This window comes from Capronia epimyces (assembly GCF_000585565.1).
Source record: "Capronia epimyces CBS 606.96 chromosome Unknown aczIQ-supercont1.8, whole genome shotgun sequence".
In the NCBI taxonomy this organism is placed as follows: Eukaryota; Fungi; Ascomycota; class Eurotiomycetes; order Chaetothyriales; family Herpotrichiellaceae; genus Capronia; species Capronia epimyces.
In genome coordinates, this window is record NW_006912911.1 from 523,071 (window position 1) to 545,504 (window position 22,434).

Here is a 22,434-nt window from a genome sequence, read left to right on the forward strand (position 1 = left end):
TGGATCGATGAAGAACTATCCAATCCATACATCACTATGTCCCGGTATAGGTGGTATCCATACATCACTGTCTCGGTATGGGTGGTCGAACCTTGAACTAACATACAAATAACAAGTCTATGCCCCCTGCCAGTTCGCACATCAGTCTACTTCTCTGCCCAAGCTGCAGCCCCAAATGTCAAAGGTTGAAAAGTTCCATGTTCTCTATCAAAGGATCGCAGGGAGATCGCAGGCTATATGGTATAGTATCCCCAAACCAGCCTTCTGGCTCGAGAACAAGGCTGGGAATGCGCCCAAGTTTGACAAGCAGTGAAGAGCGGGAGGCCTCCCGGATCTCAACCACGAAACCTGGGTTTCTCACTCTAAAAATAATCCATGCATATATTTTGAAAGTCCGACATTATTCCTCAACGCAAAGACCCCTATGTGAAAAGGGGAGTCTAGCAGCAAAGTGTAGGGCCGTTGGCTCAGTGGTAGCGATGGACCTGTTTAACAGGGACGCCTCTACTACACCACGACGCTGGACTCTCTAATTCACTAGGCGAGAACGACCGAGTTCAATACTCATACGATACGATACCCGGATACCTGGCCTGCCTTTATTGTCACCAATACCTAACCTGCCTTTATTATCTTCTGCTGTCAACCGCCTCGAGGTTGCTGAGACCGTAAAAAAACTAGGAATCTAGGTTTCACTTCCCAGGACCCCCGCTAGGGGTTCCTGGAAAAAGTTTTTGTCGGTTTGGATTGCCCAAGTCTTGGGGTCATGTGGTCATGTGGTCTTATTGTTATTTTGCAGCGCTCAAGTCTTGGGTCATGTGGTCTTTTTACTCTTGGAACCCAAAACTCCTTTCCCTTCTGGACCTGCGACTTGCTTGTCCTGATGAACTCGTCCAAGGAAGCGAGCGGGAACCTCGATCTGATCTGGTATTTTCGCAATAACCTCACTCCAATATGCGATCCAATATGCGATCCAAAAACCGTCGGCGCTCATCTCGGTCCATATCTCTGAACAGCCGCACAGCTTGGGCAATGCGCTCCTCTTCGTTGATGTTGGGTGCCACCTCTTGTTGAACCGGAACCTGCGGCTGAACTGGAACCACCTGCTGAACTGGAATCACTTGCTGAACTGGCTCACGATGGTTGTCGCAGCGCCTATTGCCGAGAGCATCGTTCCAACGGCCATATCGAAAGCACCCGTCAATGCTGCATTCATGACGTCGACAGTAACGTGCAGAGGGGTTGTTGAGGTCGGAAACGGCATCAGTGCAATGTCGCCTGCGGCATTCATGACGTCCACAGTAATGTGCAGTGTTGTTGTTGGGGTCGGAAACGACAACAGTGCAATGTCGCCTGCGGCATTCATGACGTTCACAGTAATGTGCAGAGGGATTGTTGAGGTCAGAAACGGCACGAGTGCAATCTCTCTTGCGGCAGGTATCTGGGATGGCGCATGTCAGCTCGGCACAAGAGTCAGACGTTCTACTGCACACGTAGAGGAATATCAAGGGAGTTGAAGGACTCTGCAACTTACGCTGATGGCAGTATGCTGAAGAAGGCCTGGCGGCCCGATCGGCGCAGTTGATAAACGAACACTTGTCTGACAGGAAGCTGGCGGTTAGCGAAACCAGAGTGTTCGCAACGCAACACCACATAGCAAGCTTGTTCACTCACGATCGTTGCAGTATTTGGATGGCACTAGCTGCGAGTCTTGGACATGGAGAGTGCACTCTCTGCGACAGACTGCGCAGAGCCGGACCAGCGCCTTGCCATATCGTATGGGAGCCATGGATCGGGCCTCGTCTGGAGATGTGTGGAATGTGTTTATATATTACCAGAGTGATTATGAAGATGAAGAGCAAGGAATCCAAAGAAGAAAGGTTTCTGATTATATGCATGCTCATGCTCTCGCGACTTCGGATGACGCTGACGGTGCCAGCCAGTTTCTGTGGCTATGCTCATCCGGGGTGGAATTCAAATTCTCTGGATTGGGCGACTTGTTGCAGGAACGAGTTCAAAAACCTGGGATGGCAGCATGCGACATTCTGGTCAGGGCTATACGGTGAGGTTTGGATGGTATTGGTCCATCAGGGGCCCCTAAGCCTTGCCATCCCGTATCGTCCGGGCCTGGTGGCAAACCGGCCGCGCTTGCATTTCAAAAACCTCCCAGGTGCTCTGATTGGTTCCTGGCCCGAGCCATTGCCTGGTAGGTGCCTGTTCTTGGTTTCTGGTCTCTCACTTGAATCCTGCCAACGTGGGGTTGGGACTGCAGGACATGTTGTATTCATCGTGCCCCTCCTTCCACGACTCATCGCAAGACTCAGACAATTTCCGGCCTTCGTCGTCGTGTTCTCGATCAGATCTATTACTGATACCTGAATACCTGAATACCTGAATCCCAACCAGTCTCTTCGTCTCCATTTTCAATATGCCCTCCTCAAAGAACAGCCACAAGTCCACGCCTGCGCCACAAAAGGGCCAAGGCGGACGCCCGGTGTTACTGACGCGGGACGATCGTCGAATCATCATACGACTGGCTCTGTTCTCTGCCTCAGATTGCGACGGCATCGTAGTGGCAGGGATTGAGGGCAAGGTCGGGTATGCTGCCTAGCTCCCATTGCATGTTCCCCGACACACTATTGACCAAGATTCCAGGGCATCAACAGTCCGAGATGTCGTGAAAAGCCACCTAGGTCCTGACTATGGCCGATTCATGTACTCCCATGATAAAAAACATCCGAGGGGCAAAGAGACCTTCGACATTGGACGCCGATGTCTCAAAGATGACGAGAGTGACCTCGAGGCTTATATCCGTCAAGGGGCCGACGGTGGGGTGGTCGCTCCTGACCTGCCCGACGGGCCTTCGCCAAAGCGGAGAAGAGAAGACTATCCTGCTGAAGGGGATGAGCTCGTCGGATTCAATTGGGTTGTCGGGCTCCACCTATGCGATGCCCCTAGGCAGAACAGCATCCGCGCTGATTCTCAGACACGGAACAAGGATCGTGCTCACAAAAACGTGGCTCGCTCAACTCAGAAGGCGCGTCTCACGCCCTCAGTACAAAGGAGGGTGCATAGTATGAGGAACTTCAGCAGGAGAGTGCAGTGTACGAGGAACTTGAGCCAGACAAAGAGGCGCAGGTCCAATCCGCCTTCAACATCTCCCATGACTGAGAAGCTGATAAGGATACTCGTGAATCTTTATCCTCATCTCGCCGCGAACCATGGCAGTAGCCAGGTGCCAGAAATCCTTTATCTTGCGGAGGATGCTGGAGTCGAGATTGCAAATCACCCAGCCTTTACGCTACAGGATTGGCATGGTACCGTCGACCGCTTTGGTAACGTGCCACTTCACTATGTGGCCACTAGGACCTCGAACATTCTGCGCTCCATCAGACACCTGGTCACGTTGGTCCCGGCAGAAAACCGAGCCGAGTGCTTGGGCGCCCAGAATCAGGCAAAGCAGACTTTCCTGTTCGGTTTGGAGCCGGAAGGCCTCATCACCGACCGAGACAGTCCCGAATCCTTCTTATGCGGCCTGGAGGAAATCTTGGAATATATCCGCAAAGAATCCCCAGCATTTGATTTCAACCACCGGGATTGGGATGGACAGACCTTCTTGCACCAAGTCCTATACTGCGACTGTAATTCGAAAGTCAGATCCCAGTTGCAGAAACCGAATGTGGCCAACAGGCTGCAAGAAATCTGCAAGAATTTCCGCATCGACCCATCCACCATGGACAATTTCGGCTACGATATTAAATCTTTCTTCCCGGACAACATCGAGGAGGGACCGCCCTCTTCTACTTGGACTGCTTGGATTGAGCAGAATGGAGGGATGGACTTCAACAAGCTGCTCGCGAAATTCCATGAACAAAGTACCACCGACATGGGCTTTTCCCAGTATGACCGAGACGGAAACACGTTCTTGCTGGCATTTATCATGCCTGCGGGTGCGGCCTCTGGTGAAGTCGACGCCAATGTTGTGAAAGATGTTCTTCACTCCATCCTGAAGAGAGTCGATTGTGTTGATATGCGCAACAGGCGTGGAGAGACGCCGCTGCAACTGGCGACAAGACTCGGCCTCCCACATGTGGTGTGGTGCCTTCTCAAGAACGGAGCTTCAATTGCGGTGAAGGACAATCGCGGCACAGGGCTTTTCAGTGCTGCGAGAAAGGCTTACCACGACCGACGATACTCCAGCGACGAAGGAGCATTCTGGAGAGAAATCGACATGATGCTCTGCGTATGCCTGCTTTCTGATGTTGCATGTGGTCACAAAGTCGACAAGGAGTCTGACCTCAGGTTTCGGCCTTATCATTCGCCTTTTCGAGAAACAAACACGCGGGGATATCAGGGGCCGACGCGCTCGACCAAGAAGCACCCAAAGAAAAAAATGTTTCACATCCGAGACCACCCCCTCTACCAGAGAGAATGGCGGTTCTGAACTTGACAAGGGAAGTGGGAACCGAACAGACGCAGGCGGCATTCACGCAAAGTCGTCGCAGATCCGCAGCCGTGAGGCGCTTGCGACCCTTGGCTGCAAAGAACCCGAAAGCTGGGCTTCAGCCTCCCGCTGGTGGAACAAGTTAGGACTTGTACAGTACTACATTGGAGACTGCGGCGTGCAATGCAGGGTCGGGTTGGGATGCCTAGAGATCGAGGAGACATGAGCCGAGTTGCAAAGGATTGGAAATACTACGATCATTTATGACACTGGAGGTGCCGCGCTCTGGCACGCAGCAAACACGTCTTGGGTGAAGTTCCACACAGCCTCATCCACTCCCCTCTCCCTCAGGTCGGCCAACACACGCTCATTGTCGGTGGGTTCGCCCAGCGGATCGATCAGGAAGATGCCGCCGGCGGACGTCTTGGCGACCTCCAGCCCATCGGGTACAGGCACAAGGCCAGGAGGCCCTCCTCCTCCTCCTCCTTCCTGAGTGTCGACCTGCACAGCATAGCGATCGTTGGTGGCCAGGAACACGGCGCGCGCACCGGCCTCGTCCAAGGCCATCTGGTCCGGCGGCGACATGCCGAACTCGGCGGCCCTGGCTAGGCCCGGCGTAGCCACAGGGCCGGGGTACCAATGCACGATACTCAGGCGCGGGTTCTGGCGGGCAATGCGCTCGAGAGCCAGGGTGCCCATGGTGCCGCAATGGAAGGAGGCGTTCCAGACGGAATAATGGCTCGGGTCGCGCAGGTCCAGGTCGCTCTCGTTGAGAGGTCTCTCGAGGCCGCCGGCCAGCACACTGACGACGCGCGGGCTCGACACGGCCGGGTTGTTCAGCAAGGGGAGAAAGCGCTGCACGGCGCGCAGGCGCGAGTAGTACCGCGTCGACATGGACGGGTCGAGGCCTTCGCGCGTGTCCTTGCGCCCTTCAAAGGCCATGAAGCCCGCCGACATGAAGAGGATGTCGACCTTGGTTTCCTGGCTCGCCACCGCGTCGACCACCTTGTCGATCTCGCACACGAGCGACACATCGGCCGTGATGAGCTTGTAAGTGCCCGTCGGATGGGACTGGCCCAGCGAGGCCAGCACACTTTGATGTGCGGCCGCCGTGGCTGGTCGGGACACACTGTAGATGCGCGGAGAGGACCCCTGCGCCTGCTGGGCGAATTGTTGCAGCGCGTTCAGTCCAATGCCTGAGGTGGCGCCGATGAATACCGCCACCAGTCCTGGTGGGAGTGACGCCAGCCGGGCATTGGACTGCCGCACTGTCTGGAGCGAGACCATTATTTGCTGCTTGCTGGAGCGTAGTCTCTTGACTTTCTTGCTTTCTGGAGCGTAGTCTCTTGACCTTCTTGCTTTCTGGAGCGTAGCCTCTTCACTTTCCAAGGGCCCAGTCAAGTTCGGCTTCTAGTTGAGGTTGGGATGAGGTTGGGATGAGGTTGAAATTGAGGTTCAGGTTGAGGTTAATGGGGAGAGGGACAGGGAGGGAGAAGCACGTTGAAAAGGGAAAGGCTGGCCATCCTTTCGCGAAAGTGACACCGTGTGGTGGATATGAGGGCCTTACAGTAACTGATCTTGACCTTGCACCGGGGACCAATGCTGATGTGTACATGCTACACGGTCCAAGATTGATACCACGCAGACCTAGTACGCATACCCGTACATACCGAGGACTCTGAGGCGTGTGTTTGTCAGCTCGGAGCCTCGTGTGCCCGACTCCGTTCCGCCGTGGTTACGGCGGACGTGACAGTAAAAGGCGCAAGTTCCGGGCCGGCCGTGGCTCCGGCTTCAGCTTGTCGTCCGCCGTAGCCATATTACACCGGACTTACTTACTCCGTACTCTGGACTTACTATACTCCGTATTCTGTACTTCCACTGCAGCGGAGGTCGAGAGTACAGAGTAGAGCTGAGGCCACACATCCACGAGAGTACAGAGTAGAGCTGAGGCCACACATCCACGAGAGTACAGAGTGAGCTCAGGCCACACACCGTCATCCACATCCACATCCACGGCGTAGGTGACAATTCGAAGAAGCAGCCACACCAAGACCAAGGTAGACATTGTTCCAACTACTGATGTCCACTATGTCCAGTGAGGCTATAGGTAAGTAAGGCAAGGCATTATATAACGCGGCACCTTCCACCAGGGACTCTGTAGAGAGGCCAAATTCCTCCTCCTCCTCTTCTTCTTCTTCCTCCTCGTCGTCGCCAGCTTCCTCCTCCTCTTCCTCCTCTTCGTCGTCACCAAATATCCCCTGCTTCGTATCCCGTATCCCTATCCCACAGCAATCCCAATCCCAATCCCAATCCCAATGGCCTCGAACTCGAAACTCCTCGTCGTCATCGGCGCCACCGGCACCCAAGGTGGCTCCGTCGTCGAGACATTTCTCCAAGAGCCGGGATGGACGATCCGCGGGCTCACGCGGAACCCTGGCAGCGCAGCCGCCCAAGCCCTCCAAGCTCGCGGCGTGGAGATGGTGGCGGCCGACGTCGACGACGTGGCGTCCTTGCTGGCCGCTTTCGCCGGCGCCCACACCATCTTCAGCATGACCGACTTCTGGACCGGGTTCTTCAACCCGGCCAACCAGGCCAAACTGGCTCCCGGCCAGACCTTGATGGAATGGGCCCATGACTACGAGTTGCAGCAGGGCAAAAACATCCTGGCCGCCGCCAATCAGACGCCAGGCCTGCAGAGGCTGATCTATTCGGCGCTGTCGTACGCCTCTAAATGGTCCCGGGGCAAGTATACGCACGTCTACCATTACGACGCCGAAGGAAGGGCGGTCGACTACGCGACATCCCATTATCCCGAATTGATGGAGAAGACTAGCGTCATCCAGATCGGAATGTATCTCACAAATACGCTGTGGATGTCTCATTATCAGCCTAAAAAGGTGCGTTCGGTTCGTTTGGTTTCGTTTGGTTTACTGTCGTGCGACCCTTGAAAAGACCACCTGGCCCCGTTGGGTTTCGTTTTTGGTTTACTGTCGCGCAACCTTCGAAAAGATCACTACCTGGCCCCGTTTACCTCAGTTGATAATGGATGTCGAAAGATCACTTGGCCCTGTTTACCCTCATTTGATAAAGGATGCTTTACGTATCAGTCGCTCCAAGTGGATCGTTATCATGCTGGCTCTGCCTGACATTGATCATTCTGGGATTGTTATTGATGATTCTGATATTGTTATTGACATTGGATGATTGACGTTCTGCTTGGATGATTGATGTTCTGCCTTGGATGATTGATGTTCTGCCTTGGATGATTGACGTTCTTTGGATGATTGACGTTCCTTTGGATGATTGATGATTGATGATTGATGATTGATGAGTGACGTTCTGCCTTTGGATGACTGACGTACTACCTCTTTAGGATCAAAATGGCGTCTACGTCTTCAGCAACAAATTCCCCGCCAACTGCAAAGTGCCCCTGATCGCGCCCCGCGACGACACCGGCCCATTCGTCAAAGCCCTCGTCAGCCTGGACCCAGGCAAGAATCTCCTGGCCTACCGCGAGACCCTAACCTTCGCCGAGTACGCCGACGTCTGGGGCCGCGTCCTCGGCGTCAAGACAAAGTATGTCGCCCTCGGGCCCGACGAGCCATGGGGAGCCTTACCGGACACCATCAAGCTCGATATCGAGGAGGGCGTGGGGTATTTTACCGAGTTTGGCGCCGACGGAGGGGATCCGTCGGTGGTCCATCCTAAGGATGTAAGTCAGACCTAACACCTACCCCTACCCCTAACCCTAAACCTAAAGCTCTGAATCTGAATCTGAATCTGGATCTGGATTTGAATCTTCCCCGGACCTATGTGTTATGTGATATTATGCTGGAATGATGCGCATCGAAGCCATGCTGACGGATCTACTCTACCTTAGCTCGGTGTCCCCATCGACCTGGGTACGGTGGCCGACTGGATTGGAAAACAGGACTGGAGTGCTGTCTTGTGAAGCGGGGGGATAGACAGAGAGACAGACAGAGAGACTGATACTGCAATATGATGTGAAAACTGAACTGCCTCTAATTAGGCCAACCTTGGGTTCCTTGGTCTCTAATCTATCTTACCGTGTACCAATACCAATGCCTAGGTAGGTGCCTATGAGGGTACAATACCAATGCCTAGGTATGTGCCTATGAGGGTGAGGGTATATTACCACGTACGTAATAAAGGAGAGTCTGTCTGTCTCTCTGTCTGTATCCGTACTCCGTATTACGTTGGGCTTAGGAGGCTACAGTACTAAGCGCCCCCACCAGCATGTTCAGCACCCAGGTGGTCCGGCATGAAGAAGGCTAAGGGGCGTCGAATTTGTCCTCCTCCAGCTTGCGGATGAAGGTCTTCAGGTGCGATGCAGTGGCATATGCTAATATCAATACTAAAACCAATATTAATACTAATACCAATACCAACATTCATACTCATACTCATACTCATACTAGGCTATGTCGGTGCTGGTCCTGGCTGGTGCTCGCTTCAACACTGTAGATGTCTGTACTGTCCATCCTGAACATGGTATACGTATCCATCCATCCAGTTCGCCAGCCAGTTCGCCCACCTGTCCGCCCACCAGTCTGCCTGTTTCTTCGTAACATCATCGGACACCATAGAGGGTATCATATGCTGCTGCTACAGCTGCAACTACAGCCCGTTTGGTATCCAGTCATGAAGAGTCTTTTGACCCTTCCTTGCCTGCATCGCTACTCCTCTCCCATCGCGCCAGCACCAGTTCCAGTTGCAGTTGCAGTAACAGTAGCACTGGCCCCTCTAATAGTGGTCACGGTCGTGGCCGCCGTCGCCGTCGCCGTCGCCTCCATGACTTGCCGGATATCTTCCAGCCGCCTTTGAAACCGCTCAATCATCTCCTCCATGCTCTCTTTGACCCCGCCTGGCCCGGCATCGCCCGGCATATTTCCTCTCCCTTGGATGCGGAGCATGAGTCCGTCGTCTTCACCCGCCGCGCCACTTCCGCCTCCGTCCCCAATCGTCGGCGCTGTTGTGATGGTCGATCGGAGAACCTGCCAATCGGCGCTGAGGCTCTGCGCTGATGTGACCTCGTACGCAGACCCTAGTGGTGGAACCGATTCATCGTGCGAGTGCGAGTGCGAGTGCGAGTGTGATTGCGACTGTATTTCGGGAAGAGGTTGGGTCCTCGGCTGCACCTCGAGAATCAGATAGTGTTCGCACACGCCGGCGATGGGTGGCGGCAGGCGAGGGTGGTGAGCATCATTTTCGTCGTCCTCCTCCCCCTCCGCCTCCTGCTCCTGATGAGACAGTGCCCTTACGCGGGGTTGTATCTGCGTCTGCGACGTCGGGCGTTGCGACGGGTCCAAGGCCTGGAGACTCCGGCAAGCTGCTTCTGCTATGATTTCCGAGTCGTCGTCGGCAAAAACGTAGTGGACTGTGGGATGGTAGTGTTCGCTGGTCACGCTGTCCTCGATCAAGGTGAAGAAGGGCTGGAAGGACGGGATGGTGATGGATTGGCCATCGTCCTGGCCGAGGCCATATTGTTCCGACTCGATGGCATGCTCCTGCTCCTGCTCGTGCTCGAAGTCGACATTGGTCAACCGCGGCGAATATGGAGACTGGTACGATGCAACGATGGGATCGTCTTCAAAGTGTGGTTGCGGAAGGCCACGGGCAGACGTTACTATCGAAGGGTTGGGGTTGGGGTTGGAGGTCGGGTTCGGGTTCTGGTTCTGTGGTCCGCTGGTCCGCCGTAAGGACGACTTTGAAATGGACGGCGATGAGGTCGAAGGCGGTGCGGTTTGTCGGGGCTGGGACATGTCCAGGTCGGGTTGAGTCTGGATGACGCTACATTATGAGAGCCATGGTGAAGGAGAGGAGAAGCGATAGACTGCGGTACAGATACTCGGGCAATGGATAGTAGGCAAACACTGCTAAGTGACTGCAGTACTACATCACCTAGTATGTGGCAAGGTGACGCCGCCCTACAGAGTTGAGCTCACTAATGTAGATACTTAGTACTTAGCGCCACGATAAGATAATCACTAATCAATATATTTGATTAGATAAGATACGATATATTTTTTTATACGGCGGATCACGGGCGGGGATTCCTAAGCGAGCAAAGCTGGAAATCATATGTCGACGTCTTCAACGTTGACTCATTCTTGCTGTTAGTCTATTCTCTGCTCCTTCCGCTTCCTCGTCTTGATTTTGGTTGTTTATTGTTTGCTTCTGCATATAGCACTTTTGTAATACAATGGATGGGAAAAAAGTCGTCGTGGTCGGTGCTGGACCGGTTGGTTCGTTGGCGGCTTTATACGCCGCCTCCCGTGGTGCCACAGTCGAGGTGTATGAGCTCCGGGATGGTAAGCCCCCCCTTCGACCTCTAGACTCATACCGGCATCATCTTGGTGATGTGGCGTTTCACGAACCCAACTGACCTGTCCTATGTCAGACCTCCGCAACCTTGAGACCAGTCCACTGAACTTCACAAAATCTATCAACCTGGCCCTGTCCGAACGAGGAATCAATGCTCTCCGGTCGACCGGGAACGATGAACTCGTGGAGACTGTCTTCCAGAACACCATTCCGATGCATGGTCGGATGATTCACACCCGGTCGGCCACCGGAGCCCTCACCGAACAGTCACAGCTTTACGATGTTCATGGCCGATATCAGCGTTCCGTCGACCGTGGTGTGCTGAATGGCGTGCTGCTCAACTACCTGGACGCTCTACCGAATGTCAAAATCTTCTTTCAGCATAAGTTGACTGGCGCCGACTTTCGGAAGAAAGAAGCCTGGTTCGAAGTCATGGATAGGACCGATGGCTCCAGCTCAACCCGCCCGAAAGAGATTGCCGTCACCTTCGATTTCCTCATTGGAGCCGACGGAGCCCATTCATCCACCAGGTTTCACTTGATGAAATTTGCTCGAGTAAACTATCAACAGGAGTATATTGATTGCCTATGGTGTGAATTCACAATGCCACCTACCAGATCAGGGGACTTCGCCATATCCCCGAATCACCTCCACATCTGGCCGGCGGCGAGTTTCATGTTCATCGCTCTTCCCAGCACGGACAAGTCGTTTGTGTGCACCCTTTTTGGACCGGTTGACATGTTCGTCAAGCTGGAAAGCGCCCCAGATGCAGAGCTTGTCTCTTTTTTCGACAAGCACTTCCCTGGTGTGACGAGTCAGCTCGCCCCGAACGATCTGATCGCCCAATTCAAGCAGCATCCACACCTGCCACTCATCAATATCAAGTGTTCTCCACATCATTTCGGCGACAGTGTTGTCATTCTCGGTGATGCTGCCAATGCCATGGTCCCTTTTTACGGCCAAGGCATGAACGCCGGAATGGAGTCGGTGAGGGTACTGTTCTCCAAGCTCGATGCAACTCCAGACCGAGCCCAAGCACTCGCCAACTATACCGAGGAACGAACCAAAGACGCTCACGTCGTCGCTGACCTGGCACTTGGCAACTACACCGAGATGCGATCGTCTGTCACGTCTCCTCTGTACAAGTTGCGGAAATATATCGAGGAGAGGCTGGACAAGTATGTCCCCAGTCTGGGCTGGGCTACCCAGTATTCGCGGATAAGCTTCAGCAACATGAGGTACAGCGAGGTCATCAAGTATTCACAGCGCCAGAAACGCATCCTTACGGCCCTGTTGTTAGTGGTGGCCGCAGCAGCTATCACAGGCCCAGTAGCTGCCATCTGGCTCTACGTTTTGCGCCACTCTCGACACCGGCGCAGAGTTCTTTACCTCTGGGTCCGCGAGGTCAAGTGGTAGCCAACACATGCTCTATGAGGGCACTTGTTCCGAGCACATGTCTCTTGTCGTCTCTCACCTCACTCTTGGATTCAGATTTACTTGGCAACTTTCCGACCCCTTCTCCTCCCTTCCAGATTCGTCGTCGGTCAGCTTCACTTCGCTCTGTACGCCAAGCCTTGCGTCGCTCAGCTAAGAACTCCAGTCACGGGTATATCTATCGGCGTTTGGCTCCGAAGATGGTCGCACCATTATATTATCACCCTCATATCCCGTACCTCAGGCCTTTCAGCGTGTATACAATGCCAGGCAGACGTGTCGAGATTAAGCGCAAACATAGTGGGTTCGTCGTCCCGAGCTCGGTATGTCCCAGTCCAAACCCTCCTCAACCCAAGCTGCCTGTACTAACGATGTCCAGATACTGACACCGGCCAAACAGGCTCGCAAAGTAAGACAGCGACGCAGGAATGCCATGCCCTTTGATACCAAGAAAGCAAAGTTTTCGGCCTTGCCCAACGAGATCCTGTTGATGGTCTTCAGCCACCTTGATGTCCCCTCGCGTATCACCTTGGGCCTCACCTGCCGGTTTTTCGCCGCTATGTCACAATGCGTGCCTACGGATCTCAACGACAAGCCCTCAGTAGTGAAGTACCACGCGAAATGCCAAAATCCACCTTGCCTCTATGCCAACCACATATCGGATCGGCGCATTCTCCTTCTCCAGATCAAGAACTGGATGCCGCGTGGCTACCGTCTTTGCTGGGTGTGTCTCAAATATACCAAAATCGGCAGAAGCGCCGGACACCGCTGGCATTCCACAACACGCGTGCGCTTCGACGGCTATTGTCGACTCAACCTGCCCGCGACTGATGGTCTTCGAGAAATCCATGCTCACCGCGACTGTTCTCGTTCCGGTCCGGACCTTCACTGGTGGGCTGTCGCCAATCCCGGGGCTGCTGGTGGTTTCATTCGGTCCAATGGATCCGTGACCCCATCACCATCCGCCCATATCTACAATGCGGGCTTTTGACTGTCTATGGACCGAACCCCGATGACAACGCATGGGACTTGTTGGAACGAATGCACGAAGGACCTTATGGAATGCAGGTGGTCAAAATCGAGTGAATGAACGAACGACCTTATGACGGAATGTGGATGGTCAAAACCGAATGAATGCCCAAATGAGTATTTGGTCTTGGCGTGTGGTCAACTGGGATGAAAGAACATTGTCACGAAGAACTCGGGCTCTTGACTTGGCAGAACTGAACGCCTCGGCCAGGGATCCGCATGTATGTTTTAGAGTATACGGCACTTCGGTACGGGCGTCGACTACTCAGTATGAGTGCTACAGCATAACGACCGACCGAGAATTGTGAGCTGATGTCGCTGGAGGACAGAACAGCAGCCAGAGCATGCCTATGAGGACGGGGACACGAAACCAGAGCTCACGTCGACGATTGTCGCCCTCAGAGCTTATTATTGTCGCCGTCGGAGCTCATTGCCATCGACCATCGACTATCGACCATCGACCATCGACCATCGACCATCGACGAGGAGCTTTCAGGGTCGAATGCCAGCCAATTCCAATTCCGCAAGTCCGCGAGGGCAAAGGCACCGACTGGAAAGAGACGAAAACCAGCTAATGAGCATAGCATAGCGTAGCATAACATAGCATAACATAGCAAAGCAAAGCATAACATAGCAAAGCAAAGCATAACATAGCAAAGCAAAGCATAACATAGCAAAGCAAAGCATAGCAAGCATAGCATAACTAGCGTCACGATCAATCCAACAGAGCTTACACCTCGAGCTTGAACCTCTAATTAGTGACTTGAGAGATCTTGATTGGTCTTGATTCCATTCTTCATTCATTGATATCATGCCCTCATCCTCGGTCTCATAACCATCATGCTTGACTTCTGACTTCCTGTGTGCATGCGTGCGAGAGTACATATATACATACATGCTGTGAGCACGACAGATAAAAGGGAAAGGGCCGGGAAAGGGCCGGGAAAGGGCACACCCGGTATCCGTACTGTGAAAAGGAAAACTCCAAACCCAACAAACGAACGCCTCCTTAGCCCCGTCGCCATGCGCAAATGCGTATCGTGTCGTATGATAAACGCCTCGCTCTCTCGTCGTCTTTGATATGCTGCTAACCATAACACTAATACTAATCCAGAACCTGCACCTCATTCTCCCCCTTTTCGCCGTCCTTGTCACCTTCGATCATGAGCGTTCTCCGGTCAAGCCGGTTGACCGGTTTGAACTGGTACCAGCAGCTCGGGGCCTCGAGAACATAGCGATTCATGGCCTCGCGGAATCTTCGCTTGTATTCCTTCGGGCTGGTAACGGTGGGCCTGTTCTTGCCGCCTCTAGCGAATCCTCGATCTTTGATCCAACTCTCCAATTTCTTGTCCCACGTGTATGTGCGGATACAGTCAATGATCCCGACCACGAGTTCCTTGCGCGTTTCGTCGATCGCAAGCATCAGACTGTAGTCCATGACATTCTGGCGCGCCAGGAAGAGTGTGTCGTTGTGGACGGATGACCGGATGAGCTTCTTGCTGTGTTCGCGGGTGAACAGCGGTGACTCGTAGATGAATTCGACCATATTTTCGTCGAGAAGGACTTCATTCTTTTCGCCCGTGGCGTTGATCTTGCGGTTCCGCATACTTCCCTTCAGATCGAAGATTCGGGTGGGAATGCGATCATAGAAGAGGTTTTCCATGAGGACGAGGAACCAGTTGTATTCAAGCCCGGTGACAGGATTCTTGATGATGATCTGGTAGAAGCCCAACATCTTGGCAATGACGGACGGTAGTTCGTGGAAGAAAGCCTCGGACATGATTTGGAAGTAGTTGGGCGCAAATTTGAGGAAGGACTGCGTCTCGATCGGTGACAGGGACTTCAAAACGAACCGATCGTCCAGGGTCTTCAGGAAAATGGACTTGGTCTTGCCGCCTTTGGAATCCCACTTCATACATCTAGACAGGGATTCCACGATCCGGTCGGCGACACCACATTTCCGCCGTACTGCGTCGAATTGCTCGGCAAAGAATATCTTGCACAGCATTTTGGCAGGCCCTTCTTGGAATTGGTATTTCAGGTGGGTTCCCGTCTTCCGCAAGAGTGAATGCATGACATCAGCCTGCAAGTCGTCGGCATGATCGTGTCCGCTCAGGCCCGTAGCAATATTGTCGCGGATAGGGCGGTTCTGCATGTCATGCAACATGGTCTTGTAATCTTGTGAGTCCAACGCAAACGCAATGATAGAACTTGGCTCATCCTCACGGACAATAATGTCACAATCTGCGAAGATATGTTCAGATCCCCCTAGGGGATATTCCAAGGCCGTCCAACCACTCGAGGAACGTTCCGCCCAGAAGTTGGTCAATATCTTCATCAAGGAAGTCCGTTCATGCTTGGGCAGTTCTTTGAGGTCCACGTCGTCTTGCGACCTTCGCAGGAGATCCTCTGGGGACTCCGGCAACTGGACATGTTCTGACATCTCGTCGTTGTCACTTCGATCTTCATTTTCAGAGGCTGCATGACTTGAGCTTCGAATGTCGGCTTCATTTTCAGTGGTGTCTGCCGGTATCTCCTCGACGTCGGAATCCTGGTCGGCCCCTCGGGAAGCCGTGGTCTCTGCCATTCCTTGAGCTGTATCTGCTGTCTTTCCGGCGTCATGCACCGAGTCAAGATCTAGACCGAAGACGTCATCCGAATCACCTCTTTCATCCACCGCTTCATCGACATCCTTGTACACTTCAACAATGGGCCTCGAGACGGCCAAGGGATAGACGCGAGACTGTCTATTCCGAGCAGCCCGAAGTCTGCGTTCTCGAATGCGCTCCCTCTCGAACTCGCGGCTCAGCTGTTCGAAGTGCTTGGCTAGATTCGAAACACGTGATTCCTTGCGCGTGTTGATGGCTCGGGGAATCAGGGAGTGTCCCTTAGGGAATGTGTTCTTCTTCAGTTGGGAAATTCCCAGTCGCTCAGACAGCTTCTTCTCAGGCACCTGTAGACTCGAATCACCGATGCCTGGAGATAAAGAAGACCCTTGTTTATTGTGGACTGCCGCGAAGCCATGAATTGCGTTGATGGCCGAAAGCGTGCTGGACGGGGCCTGTCCCACATTTTGCCGCAGAGTCACTGTGCCGGCTGGTTGAGAATGCGCGCGTGCCAACGTCGGCGATGTGGATCTACCATCATGGCTGCGCCGCGCGGTGCGAGGTGTGCCGAGATCGTTGGCGACAACTTGAGGCCTAATGACCGGTTGTATGCCTGAGGTTGAGGGGGGGATTCCAAGTGCTCTGGACGCTTCCCCTGTGGCAGGGGGTAAGATGTTGCCATCTTGTCCAACATCGGCACTTTTGGCATCAGTGGTGAGATCCAGAGTCGCCGCGGGTTGCATACTGAATTCATCTTCCACCAGGGTTGGACGCTGACTCGGCGATGCTATTGCCAAGTCGAGATGCTTCACATCCTCTACATTCCTGGGTCCATCCAAGACAGAAGGTAGATTCTCTAAATCCGACCTCTTCAGATCCGAAAGTGCAGTCGACTTTTGCCCTGATGCAGGCGCGGTTGATTGCTCCTCCAAAACCGACTGAAGGACATCTTGCGTCTGCTCACGAGAAAGACTTGTGCCTTTTTCAAGCTCGTCGATTGACAATGGGGCTTCTGGTGATCCTTTTTCGTCAACCAACTCTTCAGTGGGAGCAGTTTCGGTGCCTTCATCCGTAGAGACCAGAGACGTAACAGAAGCGTCTCGTTCGAGAAAGATCTTCCGCAGTTGCAAAGCGGCCAGTCGTCGGATATCTCTCTCGGAGGGAAAGAAGTTTCTCTCAAAATCAGCAAACGCATTGTCCCATTCAGACACCTTTTCCTGTGTCGCGCGGAGGATACCATTGAGCGGTATCGTCTCCCAGTAACGCGAGTTGGTGTAGCGCTCTTGAAGTTGTTTGATAAGATTCGCATGCTCTTCAGTGGCTCTCTTGGTCAATCGGTCGATCTCAGCTCGGCACGCCTCGATGGTTTCGGGGAGAACGGCGTCCAGATTGATATTCTTCAAGCGAAGTTTGACAGACACCATGAATCGGGTGATCCGATGCTCCAACCGGGTATAGACCTCATTGCGAAACTTCAGGTCATTGTCCACTTTCCACGTGATCCTCATTCTCGGAACGATAATCTCAAGTAAATCGATGGGATCGTAGTGGACACGAAGCGCGAAATCTTTGTAGCCAAAGTACCTCAGATGATCCCGGTGGAGATCGTGCGGACATATGCCTGCACGAGCATGCAAATCCGCGCTCCAAAAAGACAGTTCAAGATACTTGCCAAATGAATATTTCCAGGTGCTCGACGACATGGGCGTGACGGTGGTCTCAACGCCACAGATCTTGCATTGACTCCACATCAGGATGACATCCTGAAAACCGCGCATTTTGGCCGGGTATGGCTGAACAAAAACAGTGATTTGTGCTTCTCCGTGAACATACTGCCGATGATGTTCATACATTTTTCTTTCACAGGCTTCCGACTGGCAAATCTCGTTTGCCTGATAACATAAGTCCTCCACGTATTGTCCGAGAGTGCAATCTGCTTCGAACTCGGCCTCGGTCTCATGTTCATTGTAGAAGCTGAAGGCAAGAAGGTCTGGCCCGGAGCAAGGAACAGACGTTTCGGTGGAGACTTGGCTGAACAGGACAACAATGTTTTGATGAGCATAAGGGTCGAACAAGTTGCGATTCCCGGACAGATATGTTTCCCATTGCTTCTTCTGAGTTTCGTAGTTGTGCAGGGCCTTGTCGTATTCGGCATCGTGGACAGCGTGAATGATCTCTCGAACCTTCTTGCCGGCACCAGCAAGTGGTCGATGCACCATCTCCGGCTGAATCAGAGTGAATTTCGCCGCCTTGACTTTGTCGTCCATGGTCTGTTCAGCAGACAGGTCTTGGTCTCGAAGTCTCTTCAGATAGGCAACACGCCTCTCCAGCTCCCGCGCACGCATCAGGAGATACGGTTGGGCAAACTTGACAAATGGTGATGCAGACAGGATCCGGGTTTCGTGCTTAAGCACAAGGTCTTCATAAAACATGGGCACGGGAATGTCATCCGGAATAGGCACCGTGTCTGTGCCGTCCGCCCCGACAGCTGGGAAGGGCTCTGCTTCCTTCTCTGAGGTGATGACCTCTGCATTGGAGACGTCGGCATAGTCTTTGCTGTATTCTTCGGCTTTCGAAATGTGTTCATCAGCGTTCTTGGAAAGCGCGTCACCATCGCTGCCGGGTGGGAAGTTCTTGGTCATCAAATTAGCCGGTGTTTTGCTCGTGTCTGAATGCTTTTCGGATAGAGCCGTCGGGATCAGAGCCCACTCATCCCTCATCAAACATGTTTCAAGCTTCAGGTTGTAGACCACATACACCGTAAATTCGGTGAGACGTTTGATCTTGGCCAGCGTTTCTCGATCCGCACCCCTCAGTGCGATTGTACAGCCGAGTTTTGGAGGACAACCTGTGAGGTAGACATATGTCTTCTTCCTCCCATTGGCCACAAAAGTCTTGATTTCGAAGGATTCGCAACTGCCCAACGGGTCTGGTTGCGAGGTGAGTTTGTCCATCGAATGGGCAATTCGAGCTTGCGTACAGCGTGAGACAGCCTCCAGAACCGATGATTTCACATTGTAAATGGTGGTGATGTTGGCTTTGTCAAGAAGCTCAAGTGCGAGGCCTGATACATTGCGCTGGGCCAAGAGGACATCCGGTTTCAGGGCAGCAATCCGGCCGACGAGGTTCGCCAGGTATTCCTTTTCTTGCCTAATGACGGGATCAAGACTCATAAAGTGTTGTTCGTGCCTTGCGTACTCCAGCGCGAAGGTGATGATCAAGATCTTCGGGTTCGAGTGGGAGCGTGCCATGCTCTTCAAGGCCACATTTTTGGTGAATATGAGTCCAGAGATGTACGCCGTATCGCCAGGCTTGCCACCTGGAATCTTCTTGAGTTTGACGTAGTTTCGTATGTCAATGTCGTCGCCGCCCTGAACGTCAGGGTCCACGTCGTCAGTAGCCTTGAGCAATATCGGGATGAGGGCGTCTTCCCAACTTGAAACTTTCGGGACATTGGCATCTTTCAAAAGCTGCTGAAGGAGCTTGTGTACGTGCTGGATGCTTGCGCGATTGAGTTCCATGGGCGGAGCAGCTACACCACGCATCGACGCACTTCGAATCATTCTTGAACCACCCCGATAACCGTTCGAGATATCTGGAGAGCCGGCCTGCACATCTTCCTGAGCTCCAGGGATGATTATATGCAAGCGTTCCCTGGTTGTTCTGGGGGTCCCACGCTGATGAATACTGCTCGAGACACTCAAGTTGCGCTTCCGAGAATTTCTGAGCATATCAATGTTGCGGGAGCTGGCAACACTCACATCATCGGCATCACGTCCTAGGCTCAGAAATCCAGCAATACTGCGATCTCCAATGCGTGAACGTCCTTTGCGGACAGCGGCGAGAAGACCTCCTAGGGTGGATTTGTCACTCTCATGTCCACTCCGTGACAGCTTGTCGGGGCTGCTCAGAACTTCGTTGAGCGATTGCTCGTCTTCGCTAGAAGGGTCGTCTGATAAGTACTGCGCGAGGTCGGGATCGATAATACTGTCGCGATGGAACGCGGAAGCTTTGCCCTCTTTGAGAGTCTCTTCAGCACCACGACGTTGGAACGGGGCTCGGTCTTCGTGATAAGCCTTGAAGTTCCGTATATGCTGATGCCGTGAATGATGTCGCTTATGGCCGTGGCCTATGGAATGGCTCGCCTTCAAAGACCTCGATGAAGTGGGTCGGGGTAGTGGACGGTCAGTTGTGTCGAACTCGAGTACTGCAGAAGTCCGATCGGCACCTTCAAAAGCTCGACGGACGGGAAAGCTCATGGTTGGAGTCTTGGCCATTTGTTCCAACGACTGCGAAGTCACCGACACATTGTCATCCTCGAATCGAGCGAGCGAACCTCGGTGCGACAAGGGCTCTGGAGTATACGGACGAGCGGCAGTGTCGATTGGAGCCGACTCCTCTATTGAATAATCGGAGGAATCATCATCATGAGACGTAATGATGGATTCACAGGGCTTGCAGACCCTCACAGCACTGTTGGCACCAAAATAACTTCCGCTGATGAGGACCGTGCATTTGTTGTCGAAGATCTGGCCACAGGTGCGACAGTGGTGTTTTCGGCGAAATGTAGTGAAAGGCTCTCCGCAGTGGAAACAGTCTTTTGCATTAACGTCTCGCATCCAATACTCCTTACTCAATAGCTTGCTACGCAGCTTGTTGATAGGCCGTGCCTGAGAAGCGTGGTCGTCTGCATTTTTGGCTTTGTCACTCAAAGGACGGGTCTGATCAGTGCGGTTGATTGATGAGGCAAGCGTGGAATCTGACGACGACGTCCGAGAAACTCGGAACCCGGGTAATTTTGATTGGCTTATCTTCGGAGCCGGTTTAGGAGGAGGCCTTCGCTCTAGAGTACTCGGGAGCGGAGATATCAGGCTAGGCGCTTCCGAGGCTTTGCCGTGAGGAGCCGACACAGCTTTCGATAAGTTTGCAGGGTTGTCTGCCAAAAGGTCCAGTGGGTTGGCATGATGCTTCTGGTGAGGCGCAGTGTCTTGTCGATTGGAAACAACTCGGGTGAGAGACCTCTCATCTTGCAAAGACCCAAGGGCTTGAGTAGGCAGGGTATCTGACTGACTCAACTGGGTCTGTACCGATGTAGACGATAAGCCCCTTTCATGAGAAGGTGGAAGAGTTCGAGAATTTGGCCTTTGACTGGCTGTCGATTGGGGAGAAGTGACAAGCCGACTTCCTCGATCAGCTGTAGCTCCCTCGTTGCCTGGCTTGGAGAAAGCCCTCCGCAGACTGTCGCTGTCTCCCGAGGCGGCCAGACTCCTTTCTTGGGCCGGGGAGTCCAGATCAAATCCCGAACCTGTTCTCGAGTGACTCGCAGAGCTAACAGCATGTATGTTGACAGACGTGACCGATGGATCAGCCAAAAATGATGAAGGTTGAGGTGGGCCAGTCGGTGACTTTAACGCAGGGGTTGAGGGCACCGAAACTTTGCTCACGCTTGCAGCTTTGGAGGACAGCTTCGAAAACTGTAGGGGTGCATCATTTGCGGCAGGAGATTCAAAGGCATTCAGCCGGGGCGACTGCGCCTTAGATGTGAGAGCGGAGCCAGACTTCGAGCTGGCACGATCATCGACATGGAGTATCGCAGCGTGTCCTTCATGCTGTTCTTCCACATCCTTCGCGGTTCCCACACTTGCGATCAGTTTGTTGTATAGCCCTGAGATGCCACCTTGTATCTCCTCCGCCAAGGTTTTATTTTCCGCATTCGGGCTCGATGCCGGCGGATCGGTATACTCGTTGAAGACGGTCAAGTTGTTAGATTGCGATGCTGCGTTGTGGATTGTGTCCAACGCTTCATTGAGGGCATCTTGGTCTAGTTCCTGTGGCAAAGAGGATTTCGAGTCCCGACGCGCTCGTCGACCGAGTGGAAGGAAGATAGAGGAGGCGGAAGGGCTCGGATTTTCCTGGTTGGTGGAGGGCATGGCAGTTCAGTCTGGCGGTCCTGGTGGCCATGGAATGAGTGACGATGTTCACATGGCTTCATGCTCGTGGGATTTGATTTTCAGCAAGTCAGATGCAAGCGGCGTTGTACATATACCGCCAGTTGGGCATGCGGAGGCCGCTGGGAGAGTTGTTCGTTGACAGCAGTCAGCATGCGAGCACTGCTGTCGTAGCCGGTAGTACTAATACTATTCCCTTCCCTAGTACGGAGTAGGCAGCCTTGGGAGCCATACAAAGTTCCCTGCGCTGCCCACGTCATCCTTGGCAGTCGCGTCGACGCGGTCTACGGTCTGCGGTCTGCGGTCTGCGGTCTTCCCCACACCGCGATCTGTGGAACATCAAATCATTCACGCTGCGATCGTCAGGCACTTTACAACAGGCACGTAACAGCGAACATTACTCATTACTCACCTACAAACCCTCCAGTCTCACCCTCACTCCAAATCCTACTCCTACTCCTACTCCTGATCATGTTTGTCGAGCACAGATGGAGCGTCACGAACCGTGGCTGGGAGCCTTTATCTCCTCTAGCCTAGCCCGATGGCTTCAGAGCAAACGAGAAGGGCGACCTCTGGATGGATATTGCTGTAAGGCTGATGACACCAACCTTACAATAGGTGATCTGAG

At 53.3% G+C, this 22,434-nt stretch overlaps 7 protein-coding genes across 7 annotated transcripts; 4 read left to right on the forward strand and 3 right to left on the reverse strand.

Moving 5' to 3' along the window:
- Positions 1-2,428: 2,428 nt before the first annotated feature.
- A1O3_08599 (uncharacterized protein) lies at positions 2,429-4,444 on the forward strand (the record flags this gene model as incomplete). The annotated part of the gene is made up of 2 exons (XM_007738696.1): positions 2,429-2,598; positions 2,656-4,444. 2 exons carry the CDS (start codon positions 2,429-2,431, stop codon positions 4,442-4,444), a joined length of 1,959 nt encoding a protein of 652 aa, XP_007736886.1.
- A 261-nt stretch (positions 4,445-4,705) lies between these two features.
- Positions 4,706-5,731, reverse strand: A1O3_08600 (uncharacterized protein; the record flags this gene model as incomplete). Its single annotated transcript, XM_007738697.1, has 1 exon — positions 4,706-5,731. One exon carries the CDS (start codon positions 5,729-5,731, stop codon positions 4,706-4,708), a length of 1,026 nt encoding a protein of 341 aa, XP_007736887.1.
- A 1,028-nt stretch (positions 5,732-6,759) lies between these two features.
- Positions 6,760-8,396, forward strand: A1O3_08601 (uncharacterized protein; the record flags this gene model as incomplete). The annotated part of the gene is made up of 3 exons (XM_007738698.1): positions 6,760-7,341; positions 7,818-8,156; positions 8,325-8,396. 3 exons carry the CDS (start codon positions 6,760-6,762, stop codon positions 8,394-8,396), a joined length of 993 nt encoding a protein of 330 aa, XP_007736888.1.
- Positions 8,397-9,141: 745 nt separating this feature from the next.
- Positions 9,142-10,227, reverse strand: A1O3_08602 (uncharacterized protein; the record flags this gene model as incomplete). The annotated part of the gene is made up of 1 exon (XM_007738699.1): positions 9,142-10,227. The coding sequence occupies one exon, from the start codon at positions 10,225-10,227 to the stop codon at positions 9,142-9,144; it is 1,086 nt and encodes a 361-aa protein (XP_007736889.1).
- Positions 10,228-10,667: 440 nt separating this feature from the next.
- A1O3_08603 (kynurenine 3-monooxygenase) lies at positions 10,668-12,205 on the forward strand (the record flags this gene model as incomplete). The annotated part of the gene is made up of 2 exons (XM_007738700.1): positions 10,668-10,776; positions 10,866-12,205. 2 exons carry the CDS (start codon positions 10,668-10,670, stop codon positions 12,203-12,205), a joined length of 1,449 nt encoding a protein of 482 aa, XP_007736890.1.
- A 281-nt stretch (positions 12,206-12,486) lies between these two features.
- A1O3_08604 (uncharacterized protein) lies at positions 12,487-13,214 on the forward strand (the record flags this gene model as incomplete). The annotated part of the gene is made up of 2 exons (XM_007738701.1): positions 12,487-12,546; positions 12,603-13,214. The coding sequence occupies 2 exons, from the start codon at positions 12,487-12,489 to the stop codon at positions 13,212-13,214; spliced, it is 672 nt and encodes a 223-aa protein (XP_007736891.1).
- Positions 13,215-14,357: 1,143 nt separating this feature from the next.
- Positions 14,358-21,788, reverse strand: A1O3_08605 (1-phosphatidylinositol-3-phosphate 5-kinase; the record flags this gene model as incomplete). Its single annotated transcript, XM_007738702.1, has 1 exon — positions 14,358-21,788. The coding sequence occupies one exon, from the start codon at positions 21,786-21,788 to the stop codon at positions 14,358-14,360; it is 7,431 nt and encodes a 2,476-aa protein (XP_007736892.1).
- Between the last annotated feature and the right edge of the window lie 646 nt (positions 21,789-22,434).